At 34.1% G+C, this 20653-nt stretch overlaps 2 protein-coding genes across 3 annotated transcripts in view; both read left to right on the forward strand.

Moving 5' to 3' along the window:
* The window catches only part of CENPK (centromere protein K), a 332401-nt gene that overhangs the window by 258829 nt on the left and 52919 nt on the right, over positions 1-20653 (forward strand). Inside the window, exons 25-27 of the transcript XR_004349429.1 lie at positions 7314-7447; positions 9068-9191; positions 9712-9792. The gene's annotated coding sequence lies outside the window, so the exon portion shown is untranslated. The remainder of the gene's footprint in view (positions 1-7313; positions 7448-9067; positions 9192-9711; positions 9793-20653) is intronic.
* The window catches only part of ADAMTS6 (ADAM metallopeptidase with thrombospondin type 1 motif 6), a 279851-nt gene that overhangs the window by 206279 nt on the left and 52919 nt on the right, over positions 1-20653 (forward strand). For both annotated transcript variants that reach the window (XR_004349428.1, XM_032629020.1), the window contains 3 exons: positions 7314-7447; positions 9068-9191; positions 9712-9792. Coding sequence is in view for 1 of the 2 variants with exons in the window: in XM_032629020.1 (XP_032484911.1) it covers positions 7314-7447; positions 9068-9191; positions 9712-9792 (339 nt within the window). In the remaining variant the exon portion in view is untranslated. The remainder of the gene's footprint in view (positions 1-7313; positions 7448-9067; positions 9192-9711; positions 9793-20653) is intronic.

A 20653-nucleotide genomic window follows, 5' to 3' on the forward strand; every position in this document is an offset into this window, starting at 1 on the left:
ACAAATGATCAGAAATCATTTTTTAAAACCCAATTCTATTTAACAAGGTACAAAGTTCCTAGAAATAATGTAAATCCAAGTAATATTTCTGAGTTCTTGAGACTTCCTTGGGGTGTATAGACATTATATTATAATAATTTACAATTATTGAATATGTGGAATTATCACCCTAAAAACAAATTATAACGATATAAATCAACTCAAAAGAGGCCAGGAAAATCTGTGTCTTTCTTGGTCACAGACCAAGGATCTTTCCATAGATGATTATTGTTCTTTTTCAGGGAAACATTTTTTGCTCTTTATTTTAGGCAAGTATCAGACACTAATTGCTCTGTAAGCACAAGAAGTTTTCTCACGCTCCCAAAATACAAACTAAATTTTGTTAAAATTTTCTCTTAGAAAAATAGAATGTACTCTTTTTTTTTTTTTTTTTTAAACATCTTTATTGGGGTATAATTGCTTTACAATGGTGTGTTAGTTTCTGCTTTATAACAAAGTGAATCAGCTATACATATACATATGCTCCCATGTGTCCTCCCTCTTGCGTCTCCCTCCCTAGAATGTACTCTTTAAAAAACTTTTATTTATTGTTTTTCCAATATCTTAGTTAGTTTTTTGTTTTTTTTTTTCTTGGCCATGCCACATGGCTCTCGGGATCTTAGTTCCTCAACCACGGATTGAACCCAGGCCCCAGCAGTGGAAGCACCAAGTCCTAACCACTAGACCACCAGGGAATTCCCCCAACATCTTACTTTGAAAACTTTCCAACATAGAGCAATATTAAAACAATTTTGTAGTGACAACTATCTGCCCACCACCAAGATTCTATCATTAATATTTTTAATATACTGTCTTTATTACATGTCTAGTCATCTCTCTATCCATTCATTAATTTATTCTATTTTTCAGGTGCATTTCAAAGTAAATTGTAGTCATCAGTATACTTTCCTCTAGATGCTTCAGCTTGTATAAGTTTAACCACAGTTCAATATTTATTTTCTTTTTTCTTTTCAGGGAAGATTATGTACAATGAAATGCACAAAACTTAACTGTACTTTCCCTGAGTTTTGACAAATGCATACACCTGTAAAACCTTACTGAGTTATAGAACATTACCATTACCTCCAAAATTCTCATAGTCCTCATACTTCTTCCCATTTAGTAGCTGCCTCTACCTACTTCCAAGAGGCAACCAGTTCTGATTTTTTTCCTTACCATCAATTAGTTTTTTCTGTTACAGAACTTCATGTAAAGGAAATCATGGCATATTTACTCTTTTATCCAAGGCTTCTCTAAGCCTAATGTTTTTGAGATCCATCCATGTCCTTGCAAATGTAATTAGTTCATTCTTTTTTAATTGCTGAACAGTATTCCATTGTACTAACCAGTTTGTTTATCCATTCTGCTATCGATGGAAACCTGATTGTTCCTAGTTTTCAGCTGTTATGAATAAGTGGCTATGAACATTTGTGTATGTCTTTTTGTGGGCATATGTTTTCATTTCTCTTGGGTAAATACTTAGGGGTGGAATTGCTGGGCAATAGGGTAGCTGTGAGTTTAGTTTTAAAAGAAACTGCCAGATGTTTTTCCAAAGCGATTGTACCAGTCACACTCCCATCAACAGTGTATGAGAGTTCTGTTTGCTCCCCATTCTTGCCAACATTTGGTGTTTTCAGTCTTCTGGTGGGTGTATAATGTTGTCTCAGTGAAGCTTTAATTTGCATTTTCTGATCATTGAATATGTTGAGCACGTTTTCATGTGCTTATTGAGCATTTATATATCTTCTTTTATAAAATGTTTGTTCAAATCTTTTACCTATTATTTTTTGAATTTTATTTATTTATTTTTTATACAGCAGGTTCTTATTAGTCATCAATTTTATACACATCAGTGTATACATGTCAATCCCAATTGCCCGATTCATCACACCACCACTCCCATCCCCCCCCATTTTCCCCCGTTGGTGTCCATACGTTTGTTCTCTACATCTGTGTCTCTATTTATGCCCTGCAAACCAGTTCATCTGACCATTTTTCTAGATTCCACATATATGCATTAATATCCGATATTTGTTTTTCTCTTTCTGACTTACTTCATTCTGTATGGCAGTCTCTAGGTCCATCCACATCTCTACAAATGACCCAATTTCATTCCTTTTTATGGCTGAGTAATATTCCACTGTATATATGTACCACATCTTCTTTATCCATTCATCTGTCGATGAGCATTTTGATTGTTTCCATGACCTGGCTATTGTAAATAATGCTGCAATGAACATTGGGGTGCATGTGTCTTTTTGAATTATGGTTTTCTCAGGGTATTTGCCCAGTAGTGGGATTGCTGAGTCATATGGTAATTCTATTTTTAGTTTTTTAAGGAACCTCCATACTGTTCTCCATAGTGGCCGTATCAATTTACATTCCCACCAACAGTGCAAGAGGGTTCCCTTTTCTCACACCCTGTCCAGCATTTGTTGTTTGTAGATTTTCTGATGATGCCCATTCTAACTGGTGTGAGGTGATACCTCATTGTAGTTTTGATTTTCATTTTTCTAATAATTGGTGATGTTGAGCAGCTTTTCACATGCCTCTTGCCTTTGCCTATTTTTAAATTGGTTATTTATCTTTTTATTCTCAAGTGGTTCATTTATCAGATAGGTTTTACAAGTATTTTCTCACAGCCTATGGCTTTCTTTACTTTCTTTGCTTTTCTTTATGTTTTAAATGGTGTTTTGAATGAGTATAAGATTTTAATTTTGATGAATTCTAATTTTTTAAAATTTTATGGTCATTGTGTTCTATGTCCTGTCTTAGAAATCTTTGCCTACCTTAACTCAGGAAGATATTTTCTTCTAAAAGCCTATGGTTTTGATCTTTATATTTAGATCTATAGTCTAAAAATAATTTGGGGGCGTGCTATGTATTTTTAGTGTCTTTATAGACTCTATTTTGTTTCATTGATCTATTTGTCAATCCTATGCTGGTACCACACTGACTTGATTAACTGTAGAGTCTTGGACATGGGTAGTGTAAGCTCCTCCTACTTTGATCTTTTTTTTAAGAGTCCTTTGTATATTCTAAGTGCTTTGCATTTCCACATAAATTTTAGAATCAGTTGTTAATGGTTACAGAAGAACATGTTGGGTTTATGATTCTTGTCATGTTGAATCTTTATATCAATTGAGGAAAAACTGATATACTAACAATATTGAATTTTCTGATTTATGAACATGGTATATCTCTCCATGTTTTCCTTAATTTCTCTCAGCTATGCTTTATAGTTTTAGGTGTAAGGTCATGCACATCTTCTGTTAAATCTATTCCTGAGTAATTTATGGTTTTGACACTACTGTAAATAAAAGTTTAGAATTTTTTATTTTCAATTGTTTCAATTGATTTTTACATATTAACTTTGTATTCTGTGACCCTTCTAAATTCCCTTACTAGTTCTAATAGTTGTTTTGTAGATTGTTTAGAATTTTCTTGGTAAATAGTCATGTTATCTGGAAATAGAGATTATTATTTTCAATCTTTAGACCTTTTTATTTTATTTTCTTGCCTTAATTCACTGACTTGGCCCTTCAGTACAGTTTGTGCATGTATTAATTATATGTGTTTTTCTTCTTTATTCTGTTAATATAGTGACTTAGTTGATAGATTTTATAATGTCAAACTGACATTTTACTCCCAGGATAAACCCTATGTGATAATGATTTATTATCTTTTTATTTATTATCTTGTTATTGGGCTTAATTGCTAATATTTGATTAAGGATGTTTACATCTATCTTCATAAGGAATATTGATTTGTAAATTTTTTTCTTGTCATGTTTTTGATAAGTTTTGGTATCAGAATTACTCTGGCTTCCAGAAATAGAATCCTTATTTATCTTGAAGGAGTTTGTAGGGTTGATAATATGTCTTCCTTAGAATAGATTTTACTAATAAAACCATCTAGGCTCGGTATTTTCTTGTGAAAATAATTTTTTTATTACAAACTCAACTCCTTTAATAGATAAAGAGCTATTCAGATTTTTTTATTCTTATGTCAGTTTTTGAATTTGTGTCTTCAAGAAATTTATGTTACTTCCATGTTGTCCAATTTATTCGCAGATAATTGATAATACCATTCTCTTATTATCCTGTTTAGTATCTATAGGATCTGTAGTGATATACACTCTTCAATTTCTGCTATTGATAATATGTATCTTCTCTCTTTTTCTTGATCATTCTTGCTTGAAGTTTATCAATTTTATTACTCTTTTCAAAGAATCAACTTTTGGTTTTAGTACTTTTTTTCTAATCAATTTTTTGCTCTTATTATTATTTGGGGGGAGGGGTTTATTTTACTGTTCTGCATTCCTAACATTTGTTGTATTTTTATTTCCTTCAGTTCAAAATATTTTCTTATTTACATTGTGATTTCTTCTTTGACCCATGGGTTAGTTAGAACTGTGTTATTTTTATTTCTAAATAGTTGATTTTTTCCAGATTTTTTGTTATTGATTTATCATTTAATTACATTATGATCAGAGAATACTCTGTATGATTTAAATTTTTAAAATAGTTGAAATTTGTTTTATGATACAGCTTATTGTCCAGGTTGATGAATGTTCTATGTATATGTGAAATGGATGTGTTTTCTCCAGTTGTTGGATATAGTGTTCTATATGATAACAAGGTCAAGCTGGGTGATAGTATTGTTCAGATCTTTTATATTCTTTCTGATTTTTTTCTGCTCTGGTTTTTTAATCGGTTCCTGAGAGAAGTGTGTTAAAATCTTCAACTGTTTTATGGCTTTGCTTTTTGTGTGTGGGTGTAGGTTTTTGCTTCATGTATTTTGAATTGCTTTTATTAGGTGCATATACATTTGGGATTGTTTTGTCTTACTGTAGAAGTAAGTCTCTGAAATAATTCACAGATTTAATAATTAGCATCTAGATAATTGTGTGCTTTGTAAATTAACCCTAAATTTATAATAAGCTTTAACTGAAGGTAATTGGTAATGTGACCTTCCATTCAGAGAATCATCTTAAATCCTTTCTTGAAATAACTTATCCTTTCTTGAAAACTTATTGTAGCAGAGGAAGCTGAACACATCTTCAGCAATAAAGGAAGAATAAATATATTTGTATCATTATCACACAGTGCAGTGGGCTAAGGAATACAACCAGAGCATTTATGTGTTCTGCCTATCAAATACTACCTTACATAATTAATACTAAAATTGTGTAAATAAAAGACTCTTGTTCTCTTTTTATAGTCTGATGCATAAAAAGCTGCATTAAATTCCAAAGCATTACAATAAAAAATGGCGAAAGAACTACACTGGGTAGTAATGAAAAAAAAAATCCCAGTTAGATCTGTGGAAATTTAGAGCAATTTTATTCATGAGAATCTTATAAAAATAAATATAATACCTTGATTATCAGTTCAGGAAGAAATTATTTTATTTATTACTTGTTATTTCTGTTCTCAGTACAGCAAAATGTATCATTAACCTAAGCCTAATAATAACATTATGTTATATAGAAGTTCTATAGCCTGTAGACATTGAAAATGGAAGAAAACACAGACTTCAGCCAGAGGTTGTAAACTGGCAGTTCAGGAACCGTTTTTACTTATATACATGTTTTAGCCTCCACAGTATTTTTGAAAACTTTATATGAGTTTCCAAGAAGAGTGTTTCTATATATATATATATATTTTTTTTTTTTTTTTTTTTTTTTTTTTTTTTTTTGCGGTATGCAGGCCTATCACTGTTGTGGCCTCTCCCGTTGTGGAGCACAGGCTCCGGACGCGCAGGCTCAGCGGCCATGGCCCACAGGCCCAGCCGCTCTGCAGTATGTGGGATCTTCCCGGACCGGGGCACAAACCCGTGTCCCCTGCATCGGCAGGTGGACTCTCAACCACTGCACCACCAGGGAAGCCCAAGAGTTTATATTTTTAAAGTCTAGGTTTCCATCTCCTCTTGAAAAAACAATGTCTGACAATATTGGGCCGTCTTCTTACATGACAAAAGTCAACTGTAACAGTGATCTACTTTAATCAATTGTTCTCTCTATAATTTATCATTGTCTCCATCACTCAGTTGACTTCTCTTTTACTTCACCCCGTAGAAACCTGGTTTCTACCTTCACTAAGACCTAGGCATGTCATTTCATCTTTCTGTCTAATTTTCTTTTTTAGAGGAAGTCTTTTTTATTTCAAAGAAATTTTATCAGATCATTATAATAAGGCCAAAGTGCTTTAAACATCATGAAACAAAGGTTCAACAGAAAGTATTTTTAAGTCCTAATTTTAATCAATAATTACATTTTTATAAATAGCTTTTTTATGTTCAGTTTTGAATAAAATAAATCCATATTGATTGCTACTTTTCCAATATACTGAGAAGTTGTGATATGTAATCTGCTTGTTTTTTTAAAATTGCTACTATTTATACCTATTTTTCACGTCAACCTTGAAATACACACACAGCTATTGAAATACAAATTTCAAGTTACAAAATGCAAATTCTCAAGTTACTGTATGCATTTATTCACAATATAAAATTAGCTTTCTAAAAAATTATTCGAGTTTATTTCTTTTAGGTTTTATTCAATTTATTTAAACTAAAAATGTTTGATGCTATGTAATATTGGATTGTCCATCTTACAGAAAAACCCAAACGAACTTTTTGGCCAACCCAATATTTATCTTTGATTTATTAATCTCATGAGAATTTTTCAAATTTAGTGCTATAATTAATTTTATCTTTGACTTGCTAATCTCATAAGAATTTATCTCCATGCTAGAGCCACTTTCATGGAATAGGATATGTTTAAAGCAGTTCTAAGTTTACTTTTATTTTATAATTACCATATCTCTGCTTGAAGTAGCAGTTTTTGTATCGTATTCAGTAACAAGTGATATAATTTGCATAAATTTCTACTTGTCATACAAGGTCATTCTCAAGGCCTTCCTAAACTTTATTTTTTTAGTTTTTCAAAATGGCTTTTATTTCATCTATTGTTTTCAACATTCAGTTACCTCCACTGTGATCCCTTTTGACCTAAAATATATTGAAAATATATATGTGAAATACCTGAAATTTTAAAACCTTAAGATTACTCAGCAGGTCCTCCTTCAAGTTGCACAAGCAGTGAAAGTAAACATGAAATTTTAGCAAAGAAGAAAAGAAACCTACACATCTAGGTATATAGTCAGAGAGTGATGGTCTGTTATCAATCGTAAATATGCTCTGGATGATACTGAATCACTGTTCCTTAGGAGAACCACTCCATTTATTTCTCTTCTACTATATTTGTCCAGGTGGGGTAAAACCTTGTGCGTTAAACTGCTTGGCTGAAGGTTACAATTTCTACACTGAACGTGCCCCTGCGGTGATTGATGGGACTCAGTGCAATGCAGATTCACTGGATATCTGTATCAATGGAGAATGCAAGGTTGCTCAGATTATGAATTTCATTGCTTTTTGTTGGGGTTTTTGAGACTTCTGTCTTTTTTTTCTCATATAGTAGCTCGTAATTAATACTATGCTAATTTTTAATAAAGAGGGCTGCATTTTAATTTAATTTTCAGTAAGGAAATATACATAGTTAAAGGTAGAATTATCCATTCACCTTCAAGCACCATGCAAGTGTGATTTATTCTGGTATTCTAGTTATGTTTATAGGGATTGCTAGAGCTATGAAGATATTTTGGAATTTAATTTCCATCATTCTTCTGTTTACAAACAAGATGATAGCAAAGAGGGGGAATGAGGATTCAGCTCATTCATATGTCTACTGTGTGTTCTCAATGAAAGATTATTTGATATATTTCATAGCAAAATATTTCCTCAAAGTGTAAAACAGCTATGCTCTTCCCATTTTGTCTTCTTTTGAAGCATTTATAATGGTTTTTGCTATAGAATTACTCTTATTAATGCATTTACTTCAGAGAATTAACCAGACCAGTTGGGAATTGCAGGAGCAAATACATGGTATTTTCCTAGACCTGTGTATGAATCTTATCATAAGAAATTAGCCACAAAACCCACTGTTTTCTTAACTTTTTTCCTTGTCTGCTTTTATTTGACCTTAAAGAGAAACATAAAACTAAATGCCAGAAACTAAGATGAGATAAAAAACACTGTCTATTTTAGTTAGTCTCATAATTTCTTGCAAGTTTCTGTCCTTCTGGTTAACTTGTCACCAAATGTATCTGATGTTGCACTGTGTGTGTGTGTGTGTGTGTGTGTGTGTGTGTGTGTTTATTTACTTACTTGAAGAAAAAGTTATTTCTGGGACGGTATAAAAATGTTTTTCAGATAACCAAGACCCAGGCACAGGTTATATTCAGACATTGCATGCCTGGTATTAATGGCTAAAAGTCAAATTACAAATTTAAGTGCCAAAATATGCCAAAAATATATGAAGGCCACATTTCTATGATTAAATACAAAATTGAAAGGTAGAATTTCAGCTTCTACAATAAAATTTCATGTTTATATCTCCTTTTCTTTATGGTAATTTTATTCAGCTAATGGAAACAGGTATTCATTTTTAGAGATTTCCTCAGGCATGAATTCCACAACTAATCCTTGACACTAACACTAAAAATTGGATATCCAAAAGAGCCAGTGGTTTAGAAAGGGCAAACCATAATGCTCAGTCAAGACTCTTGTTGTTATAACCCTTGTTGTGTAGGACCATATGCCATTTTTTCTTAGTTCTTGCATTTCTTAATTGAGGGTATAAGTAAGAGCCCATTGCCAACAAATTACAATATTTTAAGAATTGGAGCCTGGTATCTATCTATACATGAAGAAGAAGTCTAAGCTAGAAATACAGGTGTACATTCCTGGGGAATCAGAATTTTTTTCTTTAAACTTATGTATTGAGAAGTGTTCGCTAGAATTAATTACTTAGGGAATGAAGGTAAAAGTGGAAAGAGGAAAGTATTTCCTGTTTAGATTTCCTGTACTGGAAAAACACGTAAATAAATAAGTTATATTCATTTGGTTAGTGGGTCCAAGAGTTCCTCCTCTTTTTGATACACTGAATATTCTTCTCTGTTTTCAGCATGTAGGTTGTGATAATATTTTGGGATCCGATGCTAGGGAAGATAGATGTCGAGTCTGTGGAGGGGATGGAAGCACATGTGATGCCATTGAAGGGTTCTTCAATGATTCGTTGCCCAGAGGAGGTGAGTGTGTAGAAAGAACTCTTCCTCACACCTCTGGTGTACTTGGAATAGCCAAAATATTTGATTTCCCCCCTTATTTTAAAAATTTCTTTATTCAGGCAGACAATGGTTTTCCCCCAAATTGCTTTCAGTCCTTTAAATATTAAATATGGCTTCAGGTTAGATATTTTAAGGACATATTATTCCATTTCTACTTGACTTCATTTAGCCACGTTTCTTTAAGATGGGAATTCCCACAGAGCCTTGAAGTGGGGGCCATGTGTTGAGGGAAAAAAAATGAACCAATATTATATATCTTGAGACTTTAAAGATATCTTGAGATAATTTTAGAGGAAAAGAAAAATACCCTTAGATGTATTCATGAACCCAAAGGGGAATTTGCTCATTATTTACAATTTATAAAGTGCAAAAGAAAGCATGGAAGAATAAGGAAACTGTTATTACTGAATGCTTACTAAACACTCATTTTCTGATGAAAGCTCCAGATGCTGCTTATTACTGGCTGTCTTCTGTGTTCCAGGCTACATGGAAGTAGTGCAGATACCAAGAGGCTCTGTTCACATTGAAGTCAGAGAAGTTGCCATGTCAAAGAACTATATTGGTAAGTAGCATATTTTGCTAGATTTTAAAAATTAATGAGGAAAAGCACCACAGTATCATGAAGGAAAAGACATACTGCTTTGAGGTAGAACACTTTCATGTTAAAAGGAAGTTCCACATGAAAGAACTAAACAAAAAAATTAGTAGTTTATAGCTTGCTCTTCACTGGGTTAGTTGATTTTTTTTTTTTTTTTTTTTAATTTTTGGCTGCGTTGGGTCTTCATTGCTGTGCACAGGCTTTCTCTAGTTGCAGTGAGCGGGGGCTATTCTTCGTTGTGGTGCACGGGCTTCTCATTGAAGTGGCTTCTTGTTGCGGAGCGTGGGCTCTAGGTGCATGGGCTTCAGTAGTTGCAGTGCGCAGGCTCAGTAGTTGCAGCACGTGGGCCCTAGAGCGCTTGGGCTTCAGTAGGCGTGGTGAGTGGGCTTCAGTAGTTGTGGCTCACAGGCTCTAAAGCTCAGGCTCAGTAGTTGTGGTGCATGGGCTTAGTTGCTCTGCGGCATGTGGGATCTTCCCAGACCAGGGATTGAATCCATGTCCCCTGTGCTACCAGGGAAGTCCCATAGTTGATTTTTTTTTTTTTTTTTTTTTTTTTTTTGCGGTATGCGGGCCTCTCACTGTTGTGGCCTCTCCCGTTGTGGAGCACAGGCTCCGGATGCACAGGCTCAGCGGCCATGACTTATGGGCCCAGCCACTCTGCGGCATGTGGGATCTTCCCAGACCGGGGCACGAACCCGTGTCCCCTGCTTCGGCAGGCAGACTCTCAACCACTGTGCCACCAGGGAAACCCCATAGTTGATTTTTTTTTTTTTTTTTTTTTTTTTTTTTTATGCGTTACGCGGGCCTCTCACTGCTGCGGCCTCTCCCGTTGCGGAGGACAGGCTCCGGACGCGCAGGCTCAGCGGCCATGGCTCACGGGCCCAGCCGCTCCGCGGCACGTGGGATCCTCCCAGACCGGGGCACGAACCCGCGTCCCCTGCATCGGCAGGCGGACTCTCAACCACTGCGCCACCAGGGAAGCCCAGTTGATTTTTTAAAATCAATTTTAATGAGGTATAATTTACGTATAATAAAATGCATCCATTATAAGTGTATAGTTCACAAAGTATTTACAATTTTATCTGTATCTCTCTATATATAGATATAGATATACATATACATATAAATACCACAACCAAGATGTAGAACATTTCTGTGACTCCAAAACATTCTCTCATTACCCTTTGCAGTCAAGTCCCCCTAGCCTTAGCCTCAGAAAACATTGATCTCTTTTCTGACATTTTATTATTTTACTTTTATTTATTCTGGAATTTCACATAAATAGGATCATATAGTATGCACTCTTATATCTGGCTTTTTTTTCATTCATAACATAATGTTTTTGAGATTCATCTATATTGTTGAGTGTATCTGAAGTTCATTCCTTTTTATTGCCAAATAGTATTCCATTGTTTGGATATACCATAATTTATTTATCCACTCACTTGTTGATGGATATCTGGGTCATTGTCAGTCTTCAACTATTATGAATAAAGCTTCTTTGAACATTCATAGACAAGTTTTGTGCAGGCATATGTTTTCCTTTCTCCTGGATAAAAAGCCTAGGAGTGAAATCACCAGGTCATATGATAAGTACATGTTTAACTTTATAAGAAATTAATTAAATTGTTTTCCAAAGTGATTGTATCATTTATATTTCCACCAGTAATGTAAAAGAGTTCCAGTTGCTCTACATCCTGTCAGTACTTGGTATTGTCAGTCTTTTTAACTCTACCCATGTAGATATTTTTTTTTGTAAAATGTCTAAACAAATATTTTGCCTATTTTTACATTTTTTCTTTTTATAAAGTTCTGAGTTCTTTATATATTCTAGTTATGTCTTATTCAAATATATATTTTATGAATATTTTCTTCTCATCTGTGGCTTGTTTATTTCTGTTCTTAATGGTGTCTTTTAATTCTGATGAAATCTAATGTATTAATTTTTTTATAGTTTGTGCTTTCACATCCTATCTTAGAAATTTTGCCTACCCCAGGATTGCAAAGATTGTCTTCAATGTGTCTTAGAGAAATTATGGGTTTAGCTTTTACATTTAGATATATGGTCCATTTTGAGTTTTTATGTAAGGTATAAAGTAAGGATTGAAATTCAGTTATTTTCACATGGATATTCAATTACTATAGCACCCTTTGTTCAAGAATATTTCCCCCATTGAATTACCTTGACATTTGTGTTAGAGATCAATTGCACATGAATGTATGGGTCTATTTCTGTTCCCTCCCATTGTTCCGTATGTCTGTCCTTAAACCAAAACCACACTGTGTTGATTAATAGAGATTTCCATTAGGTCTTGAAAATAGGAAGCATTATGTCCTCAAATTTGTTCCTCTTTCTCAAAATTATTTTTGTTTTTCTAGGTCCCTTACATTTCTATATACATTTTAGAATCAGCTTGTCAATTTCTACAAAAAGAGATTATTTGGGATCTATAGATCAATTTGGGGAGAATTGACATCTTAAAAATATTGTCTTCCAATACGTGAAAAGACTTACCTGTATATTTATTTAAGTCTTTACATTTGTTCAATAATGCTTATTTTTCAGTGTACACATCTTGCACATATAGATTTTTTTAAAAATCTATCACTAAATATTTCATGCTTTTTGATGTTATTGTAAATGATATTGATATTTTAATCTCATATTTGAATTGTCAGTTGTTATACAGCAATTGATTTATTTTTGTATTGACCTCATGTCCTGTGTCCTGGTTATACTCATGTATTAGTTCTGATAGTTGCTTTGTACATTTCTTAGGATTTTCAACATAGATCATCATGTCATCCTTCAACAAAGGCAGTTTTACTTCTATCTTTCCAATATTTGTGTCTTTTATATTGTTTTTCTTGCCTTATAATAGTGATCAGGACCTTCAGTACAATGTTGAATAGAAGTGAGGAGGCTGGACAGCCTTTCATTGTTGCTTATCTTAAAGGGAAAGAATTCAGTTTTTTGGGGTTTTTTGTTTGTTTTTTTTAACCACTAAATATAATGTTAGCTAGAAGATTTATGTAGATGCCCTTTATCAGGTTGAGGAAGTTCCCTTCTGTTTCTAGTTTTGAGAGTTTTCTTCATGAATAGGTTTTGAGGTTTACTGCATGATCATGTGTTATTTTTTTTCCTCCCTTTCCTGTTAATATAGTAAATGCATTGATTGGTTTTCAAATGTTAAATCAATCTAGCATTCTTGGAATAAAAATCACTTTGTCATAAATTTATTATCCTTCATATATATTGTTACAATTGATTTACTAATATTCTGTTAAGAATATTTGCATCTATGTTCATGCGGGATATTGGTCTGTAGTCTTTTCTTATAACATCTTTGTCGGTTTTTATATTAGGATAAACCTGTCCTCATAAAGTTGGTTGGGTAATATTCCTTTCTTCTCTATTTTCTGAAAAAGTCTGGGTAAAATTGGTATTATTTCTTAATGTTTGATAGAATTCAACTGTGAAGCCATCTGGGCTGGAGTTTTCTTTGTGGGAAGTCTTTAATGAAAAATTCAGTTTCTGTAATAGATATAAAGTTGTTGAATTCATTGGCATAATTTTGTGCATAATATTCCCTTATTCTGTTTGAATGCCTGTAGGATCTGTAGTGATGGCTCTTCTCTCATTCCTCACATTGGTGATTTGTATCTTCTTTTTCTTGATTGTTCTAGTGAGGTGTTTATTAACCTTATTGATCATTTCAAAGAACAAGCTTTTGGTTTAAATGACTTTTCTATTATTTCTCCATTTTCCAGTACATCAATTCCCACTCTTCTCTTTATTTTTTCCTTTTTGCTATTCACTTTGTGTTTAATTTGTTATTTTTCTAGCTTCTCAAGATAGAAACTTAGATTATTGATCTTAAAGATCTTTTTTCTAACCTAAAATAGGCATTTTGCACTATAAATTTCCCTCTAAGCGTTGCTTTAACTTCATCCCATATATTTGATAGTTTTATTTTCCAACACTCAATTTAAAATATTTTATTTACCATATGACGCATGGCTTAGAAGGTATTATTCAATTTCCAGATATTTGGGGGTTTTTCTTAATTCCATTATGGACAGATAAGGTACTTTGTATTATTTTAGTTCTTTTGTTGAGGTGTGTTTTTATGGCCCAGAATATGGTATCTCTTAGTGAATGTTCCATGTGCACTTGAGAAGAATGTATATTATGGTGGTATTGGGTTTAGTATTCCATAAATGTCAATTAGATTAAATTGGTTGACAGTTTTGTTCAAGTCTTCTACATTTTTATTTATTTTCTGCCTCCTTGTTTCAGCAAATATTGAAAGAATCATGTTGAAATCTCCAACTAGAATTGTGGATTTGTTTATTTCTCCCATTAGTTGTAAGGTTTTGCTTCATTTATTTTCAGTTTCTTGTTAGGTGTATAGACATTTAAGATTATTAGATTTTCTTGATGTATTGAGCATTTTATAATTATCCTATGTTGCTCTTTATTTCTGATGATATTCTTTGACCCTCATCTATTTTGACTGATACTAATCTAGCCACCCAGATTTCTTCTGATTAGTGCTTGCATAGTAAATTCTTTTCCATCCATCCACTTTTCACATGTAGGTGTTTCTGAACTTTAAATATGTTTCTTTTAGACAACATGTAGTTTGACTCTGATTTCTTATTGTATCTAACCATCGTTGCTTTTTCAATTACAGTCTCTAAATGGGGGGCTTGCCAAACTTTTTCTGTAAAGGCACAGATGGTAAATATTTTCAGCTTTACAGGACATGAAGTCTCTATCTCAGCTATTAAGTTCTACTATTGTAGTGTGAAAGCAGATACAGATAATACATAAATAAATGGGTATGACTATGTTACAATAAACTTTATTTACAAAACAGGTGGTGGACCATAGTTTGTCAGCTCCACGTCTGGATCATTTATATTTAATGTAATTGTTAAAATCATTGGGTTTAAGTCTACCATTGTGCTATTTTTCTATTTGTTCCGTGTATTTTTCCCTTTATTCTCCTTTTATGTCTTCTTTTAGGTTTATCAAGTGTTTTATAGTATTCCATTTGGACTCTACTAATGGCTTATTAGCTATACTTCTTTTTTCTATTTAATTAGTGGTTGCTCTAGAGTTTACAAAATGCATCTTTAATTTATCACAGTATACCTTCAAATAATATTATACCATTTATGTATAATGCAAGATGCTTGTAACAGTTTATTTCCATTGTCTTCTTCCATCCTTTGTGCTATTTTTTAAAAACACATTTTACTTTTTCATATGTTATAAACCCTACAATACATTGTTATTATTTTTGTTTTAAAGAGTCAGTTATCCTTTTTAAAAATTTAAAAATAAGAAAAATTATTTTCTATTTACCTACATATTTATTGTATCTGGCATACTTTCTTTGTGTAGATCTGAGCATCCATCTGTATATATCTTCCAGTTTTTTCTCATTATATTTGTTTTCCTTTAAAATCCTTGAGTATATTTCTAATAGCTGTTTGAAAGTTATTTTCTGCTAATTCCATAATTTCTGTCATTTCTGAGTCTGTTGCTTTTACTTGGCTTTCTTCATGGTTTGTACCATATCTTCCCCTTTCTTGCCAGTTGTAGTAATTTTTCATTGGATGTTGTACATTGTGAATATATTTTTATTGAGAGTCTGGATTTTGCTGTTGTTGTTGTTTTATCCTTTAAAGAGTGTTAACTAACTTGTTGATGAGCTTGATATCTTTGAGGCTTGTATTTGAGCTTTGTTTACGGGAGTCCAGAGTAGCCTTAATTCTAGAGTTCAGCCCTACTAAAAAGGCATGATTCTCTGCTGAATGCCCTAGTGGTTGAAACTCTCTGAATTCTTTCTCTAGAAATTTTTCTGCTTGTGGTTATCTAGTTTTTTGTTTTCGTTTCTGTTTGTTTGTTTTTTGGTGGGTTTTTTTGGCCTGGCTTCATGGAATTTTATCTTATGCATACATGGATTACTATTCAGCAACAGATTCCCTCCTTTTACTCTAATTCTCTGGTTCTGCAAATTCCAAGTATCTTAGTCTTCCCAGTTTCTGATCTCTGTCTCCTTAACTCAGTGAGACCACCATCCTCTGCTTGGGTTCTCATGGTCTACACTGACAGAAAGTGCCTCCAGGCAGGAATCTAGGGAGATTATATGACTCACCTTGTGTTCCTTTTTGCCTGTGTCACAGTCCTGCACAGTCCTGGCCAATGTCTAAAAACAGCTGATTCATATATTTTGTGAGTTTTCTAGTTATTTATAATTGGAGGGCAAGTCCAATCCCCGTTATTTCCTCTGTAAAGAAGTGGAAATTCTGTTTATTTGATGTTTGATCCCTTGAGACAGATTTAGACTCTGCAGAGACCCTTATGAAATCTGGTTGAGTTCTTATTCCCCTTAAAATACCACCTGTTTTTCCTTAAATCTTTTAAAAATAAGACTATATCTAGAATGCATCTTTAGGTAGAATACCAGTATCATCAGGCTCTTCCTTCCTTTATTTAGGAAGACTCCTTTATTTTTATACCATAATTTTAGATTCTTTTCTGCATCAGCAAGAATCAAAACAAAAATAAGACATCAGATGTTTTCCCTTTGATAATTCTTTGTCCATAATGCCACATCCTTCTCCCTTAGTAAATTCTTATTCAGTCCTTCTTAAATGTTTGGTGTTTTTCTGAACTATATTATGGTACCAGCAAAGGTGAGTTAGGATTCCTTAAGTGAGTAGATGGGAAAATGGAAAGTGAGAGCTTAAATTGAAGGAGAATTCAAAGCAGCTAGAGGTTTTGTTTTTATTTTTGTTTTTACTGTTTCATGTGATACAGGCTCAGATGTCCTATATAACCAAGTAATTTTGATGTTTCAAATGAGACAGAGAATTACTGTGAGAGTTGAAAATAAAAAATTTTAAATACAAGACAAATTTAAGACTAAATAATCCTTAAATTTCATTAACATGTTCTTATCTCAAAAGATTAATTAGATTTATTTTTGACAATCAAATGAATTTTATAACATACGTGAAGTCAAGAAAGTACAGATATATTTGCCAGGCAGATGGGGGTAGCGGGAATGAAAATAGTCTATACTCTTAAGAACAAGTGGCAGAGGTCCAGAGAGTCAGAGACTCTCTGCATCATGACCCTTTTAGTCCTTTGGGCCTGCTTGTTTATCTGGCCTGATAAAGTTTTTGAAGAAGCTAGCATACTAACAAAAAAATTAAACTGACGTGTTTGTCACTGTCAAAGCATGATAATCATTATCAAAATTATCACTCATTTATTTATAGAAGTTTTTGTATAGTAGTGCTAATAACCCTTTTTCTATCACATATTTTTAAACTTTTTTATATGTTTTTTCCTATGGAGGTTTAAAAAATTATGCATGCACATCTACTAATCTTTTTCTTTATACTTTCTGAGGTTTTGATCATGCTTAGAAAAGCTTTTCAATACCCCAATATTATTTTTTAAAAAGTACTCTTACATTTTCTCCTACCATTTTATGATTTAACTATGTTTACATTTAAATATTTACCCATCTGGCATTTATTCTTTTCTCTCTTTTTTTTAAACTTTGTTTTTATTGAGGTAATATCCAAATAACATAGAATTCAAACATTTTTAAAGTGAACAGCGTACTGGTATTTAGTACATTCCAAAATATTTTCATCACCCCAAAAGGAACCCGGTGTCCATTAAGCAGTTACTTCCCATTCCCCAGCCCCTGGCAACCACCAATCTGCTGTTTGTCCCTATAGATTTACCTTTTCTAGATATTTCTTATGAATAGATGCATAAAATATGTGACCTTTTATGTCTAGCCTCAGCCTCTTCCACTCAGTGTAATTTTTTTTTAGTCTTATCCTCATTGATGCATGTACAGTTCTTCATTCTTTTTTATAGCTGAATGTTATTATTCCCTTGTATTGTATATACCCCAGTTTGTTTATCCAGTCATCCATTGATGGACATTTGGTTGTTTCTACCTTTGGCTATTGGGAATAGTGCTACTATGAACATGTGTGTACATATATTTGTTTGAGTACCTATTTTCACTTCTTTAGGATATATACCTAGGAATGGATTGGTGGTATCTATTCTTATATAAAGAATGAGACAAATTCAGCATTTTTTTTTTTTTTTTTGCCAAAAAGCTAGTCTTTTGTCTTAGTTTCATTTCTTGTTATCTTTCCTTTACTAATTTAGGGTGCTTCCTTTGTTATATATTAATTCCCATATGTACTTTTGTTTATTTCTTAACTGTCCATTTTGTTCTATTGTTCTGTCCATCTGTGTGCCATACCACAGGTTGTTCCCACCCCATATTTGTATAATTACTGTTTTAATATTTGGACAGGAAAATCTGCTCTCTAACCCCACCTCCATCCCCAGTTATTCCTTTAGTCATAATTTCCCTTGCTAGTTCCACATTTTTATTCCTATAGATAAGCCTTTCATTCCTTTCTATCAATAACATTATAAATACTTAATATCTTCTTGACATTCACATGGAAAATTACTATTTTAATTTGTGTTTAAGAAAATGGTCAAGAATCCCATCTCTACATCCAGCACAGCAACAGTACCCCTTGGTTGAGTTTGCAACAGACTACTATCATCCAAAAAGAACTATCTAGTTTCTGTAGGGGCCACACAAGTGAAGTAAATAGGTATATGGTAGAGACCACCAGCCTTGCACACTTTAAGACCTTATGGGTAGCATTCATCTCTGGCAATCCACACATACACACCCCCGCCCCCACTCCAAGATGCAGTATTGTTTGTAGTTTACTGTTTTAGCTGGGGGAAGGAGAGAAGTTTCAGAGACTTCAACCTGGTCTTCCCCACTGAGATAGGTGTTATTTTACAGATCAAGAGATAAATGTGAAGGTTATGCCAGCTACCAAGTATACTGTTTCCATTTTATTTTTATTTTATTTTATTTTATTTTTTTTGCGGTACGCGGGCCTGTCACTGTTGTGGCCTCTCCCGTTGCGGAGCATAGGCTCCGGACACGCAGGCTCAGCGGCCATGGCTTACGGGCCTAGCTGCTCCGTGGCATGTGGGATCTTCCTGGACCGGGGCACGAACCCATGTCCCCTGCATTGGCAGGCGGACCCTCAACCACTGCGCCACCAGCAAAGTCCCCTGTTTCCATTTTAAATTCAGGTCTGAGAGAAATGACCACTGACTGGATTCATGGACTCAGTGGACACTCTGTGAGCTGGACCTGGGTCAAAATTCCTTTTATTACTTTACTTCTACGTGGTCTTATCCTAAACAAGGGGCACCATTTGCCACTTCAGGTCAACTCAGTCCCTGTGCCCAACAGTCCTCAGTATATTTGGATTTTCCCTTTCCCTGCTGGTAATGGCTTTTACGTCCTTTGAGGAAAGGCAAGGAAAAATTACCACTGAGTGCTGTGGTGTTGTGATGTTGCAGGATCCTATCTCCTGGTCACCCAGCCTCTGCTTAAGCTCAGTGGGTCTGGATCAGAAAAGTGCCCATCTCTTGGGCCCCTTGGAAGACTGTATTCTGTTAAATATCTCCATGACTACTCCTGACTGCCATGCTAATTTGTTATTGTTTTTGATAACTGTACCCACCTCCATTCTAATGGCTACGCCATACTTCCTGGCCTCTAGTATGTTGGGATCATCCCCATTGCTGTCTGCGAGCCCAGTTCTGTAATGACAGTTCTAAGCTTAAAGAGAAGAGCATCTCAGTGATGCTGGTGCCTGTCTCACCAGCACATTCTTTTATTTATTTATTTATCTATTTATTTATCTATTTATTTTTGGCTGTGTTGGGTGTTCGTTGCTGTGTGCTGGCTTTCTCTAGTTGCAGTGAGCGGGGGCTACTCTTCATTGCGGTGCGGGGCCAATTCTAATATGCTATTAGATTGCTATAATATGTTATTAGATACATATCTGGAGCGCAGGCTCAGCAGTTGTGGCACGTGGGCTCAGTAGTTGTGGCTCGTAGGCTCTAGAGCACAGGCTCAGCAGTTGTGGTGCATGGGCTTAGTTGCTCCACGGCATGTGGGATCTTCTCGGGCCGGGGCTCGGGCCTGTGTCCCTTGCATTGGCAGGCAGATTCTTGACCACCGCGCCACCAAGGAAGCCCCAGCAGGTTCTTTATCGTTCTAATAAGTGGAAGGTCTTTCAGGCCCTTGTGTAGAATATAGTCAACTGATAGGGTTTTTGCCTTATACATACTATATCCACTTTTGAATGTCCACTTCTGTGAACTTTTGATCCCTTCCTCTTCTCCCTGCTTCCACCTCCTGCTGATAAGTGCTACCAGGCCCTGCAGCACCACAGTGCTCTCTACAACCATTTGGGAATTTTTATTGAAAGTCACTAAATCTGTAGCTTAATACAGGCAAAATTGAGTCTTTACAAGAACAGGTTATTTCTCTCCACTTGTTTAGATCATCCTTGATGATTTTTATTAAAATTTCATAATTAACTCCACTAAGGGTTTGCCTGCCTTTTGATGGAATTATTACTATGTATTTTTATATTTTTCGTTGCCACTGAGAATGTCCTTATTTAAAACTGCTTTATAACTGCCCTTCCTGATGTAGTAATACAACTGACTTTCATATATTGATTTTTATATCAAAACTTGCCAAACTTTCTTATTAAATGTCTTATTTTTCTATAATTTCTTTTAGATTTTTTACATTAAGATGAAAATTATATCATCTGAAAAAAAAAACTGAGTCTTTTGGCTCTTCTTTTCCTTCCTCATTGCCTTTATTTCTTTTTTTTCTACTCTGTTACACTAGCTAGATCCCACAGTCAATGA

This window comes from Phocoena sinus, chromosome 3, assembly GCF_008692025.1.
Source record: "Phocoena sinus isolate mPhoSin1 chromosome 3, mPhoSin1.pri, whole genome shotgun sequence".
NCBI lineage: Eukaryota > Metazoa > Chordata > Mammalia > Artiodactyla > Phocoenidae > Phocoena > Phocoena sinus.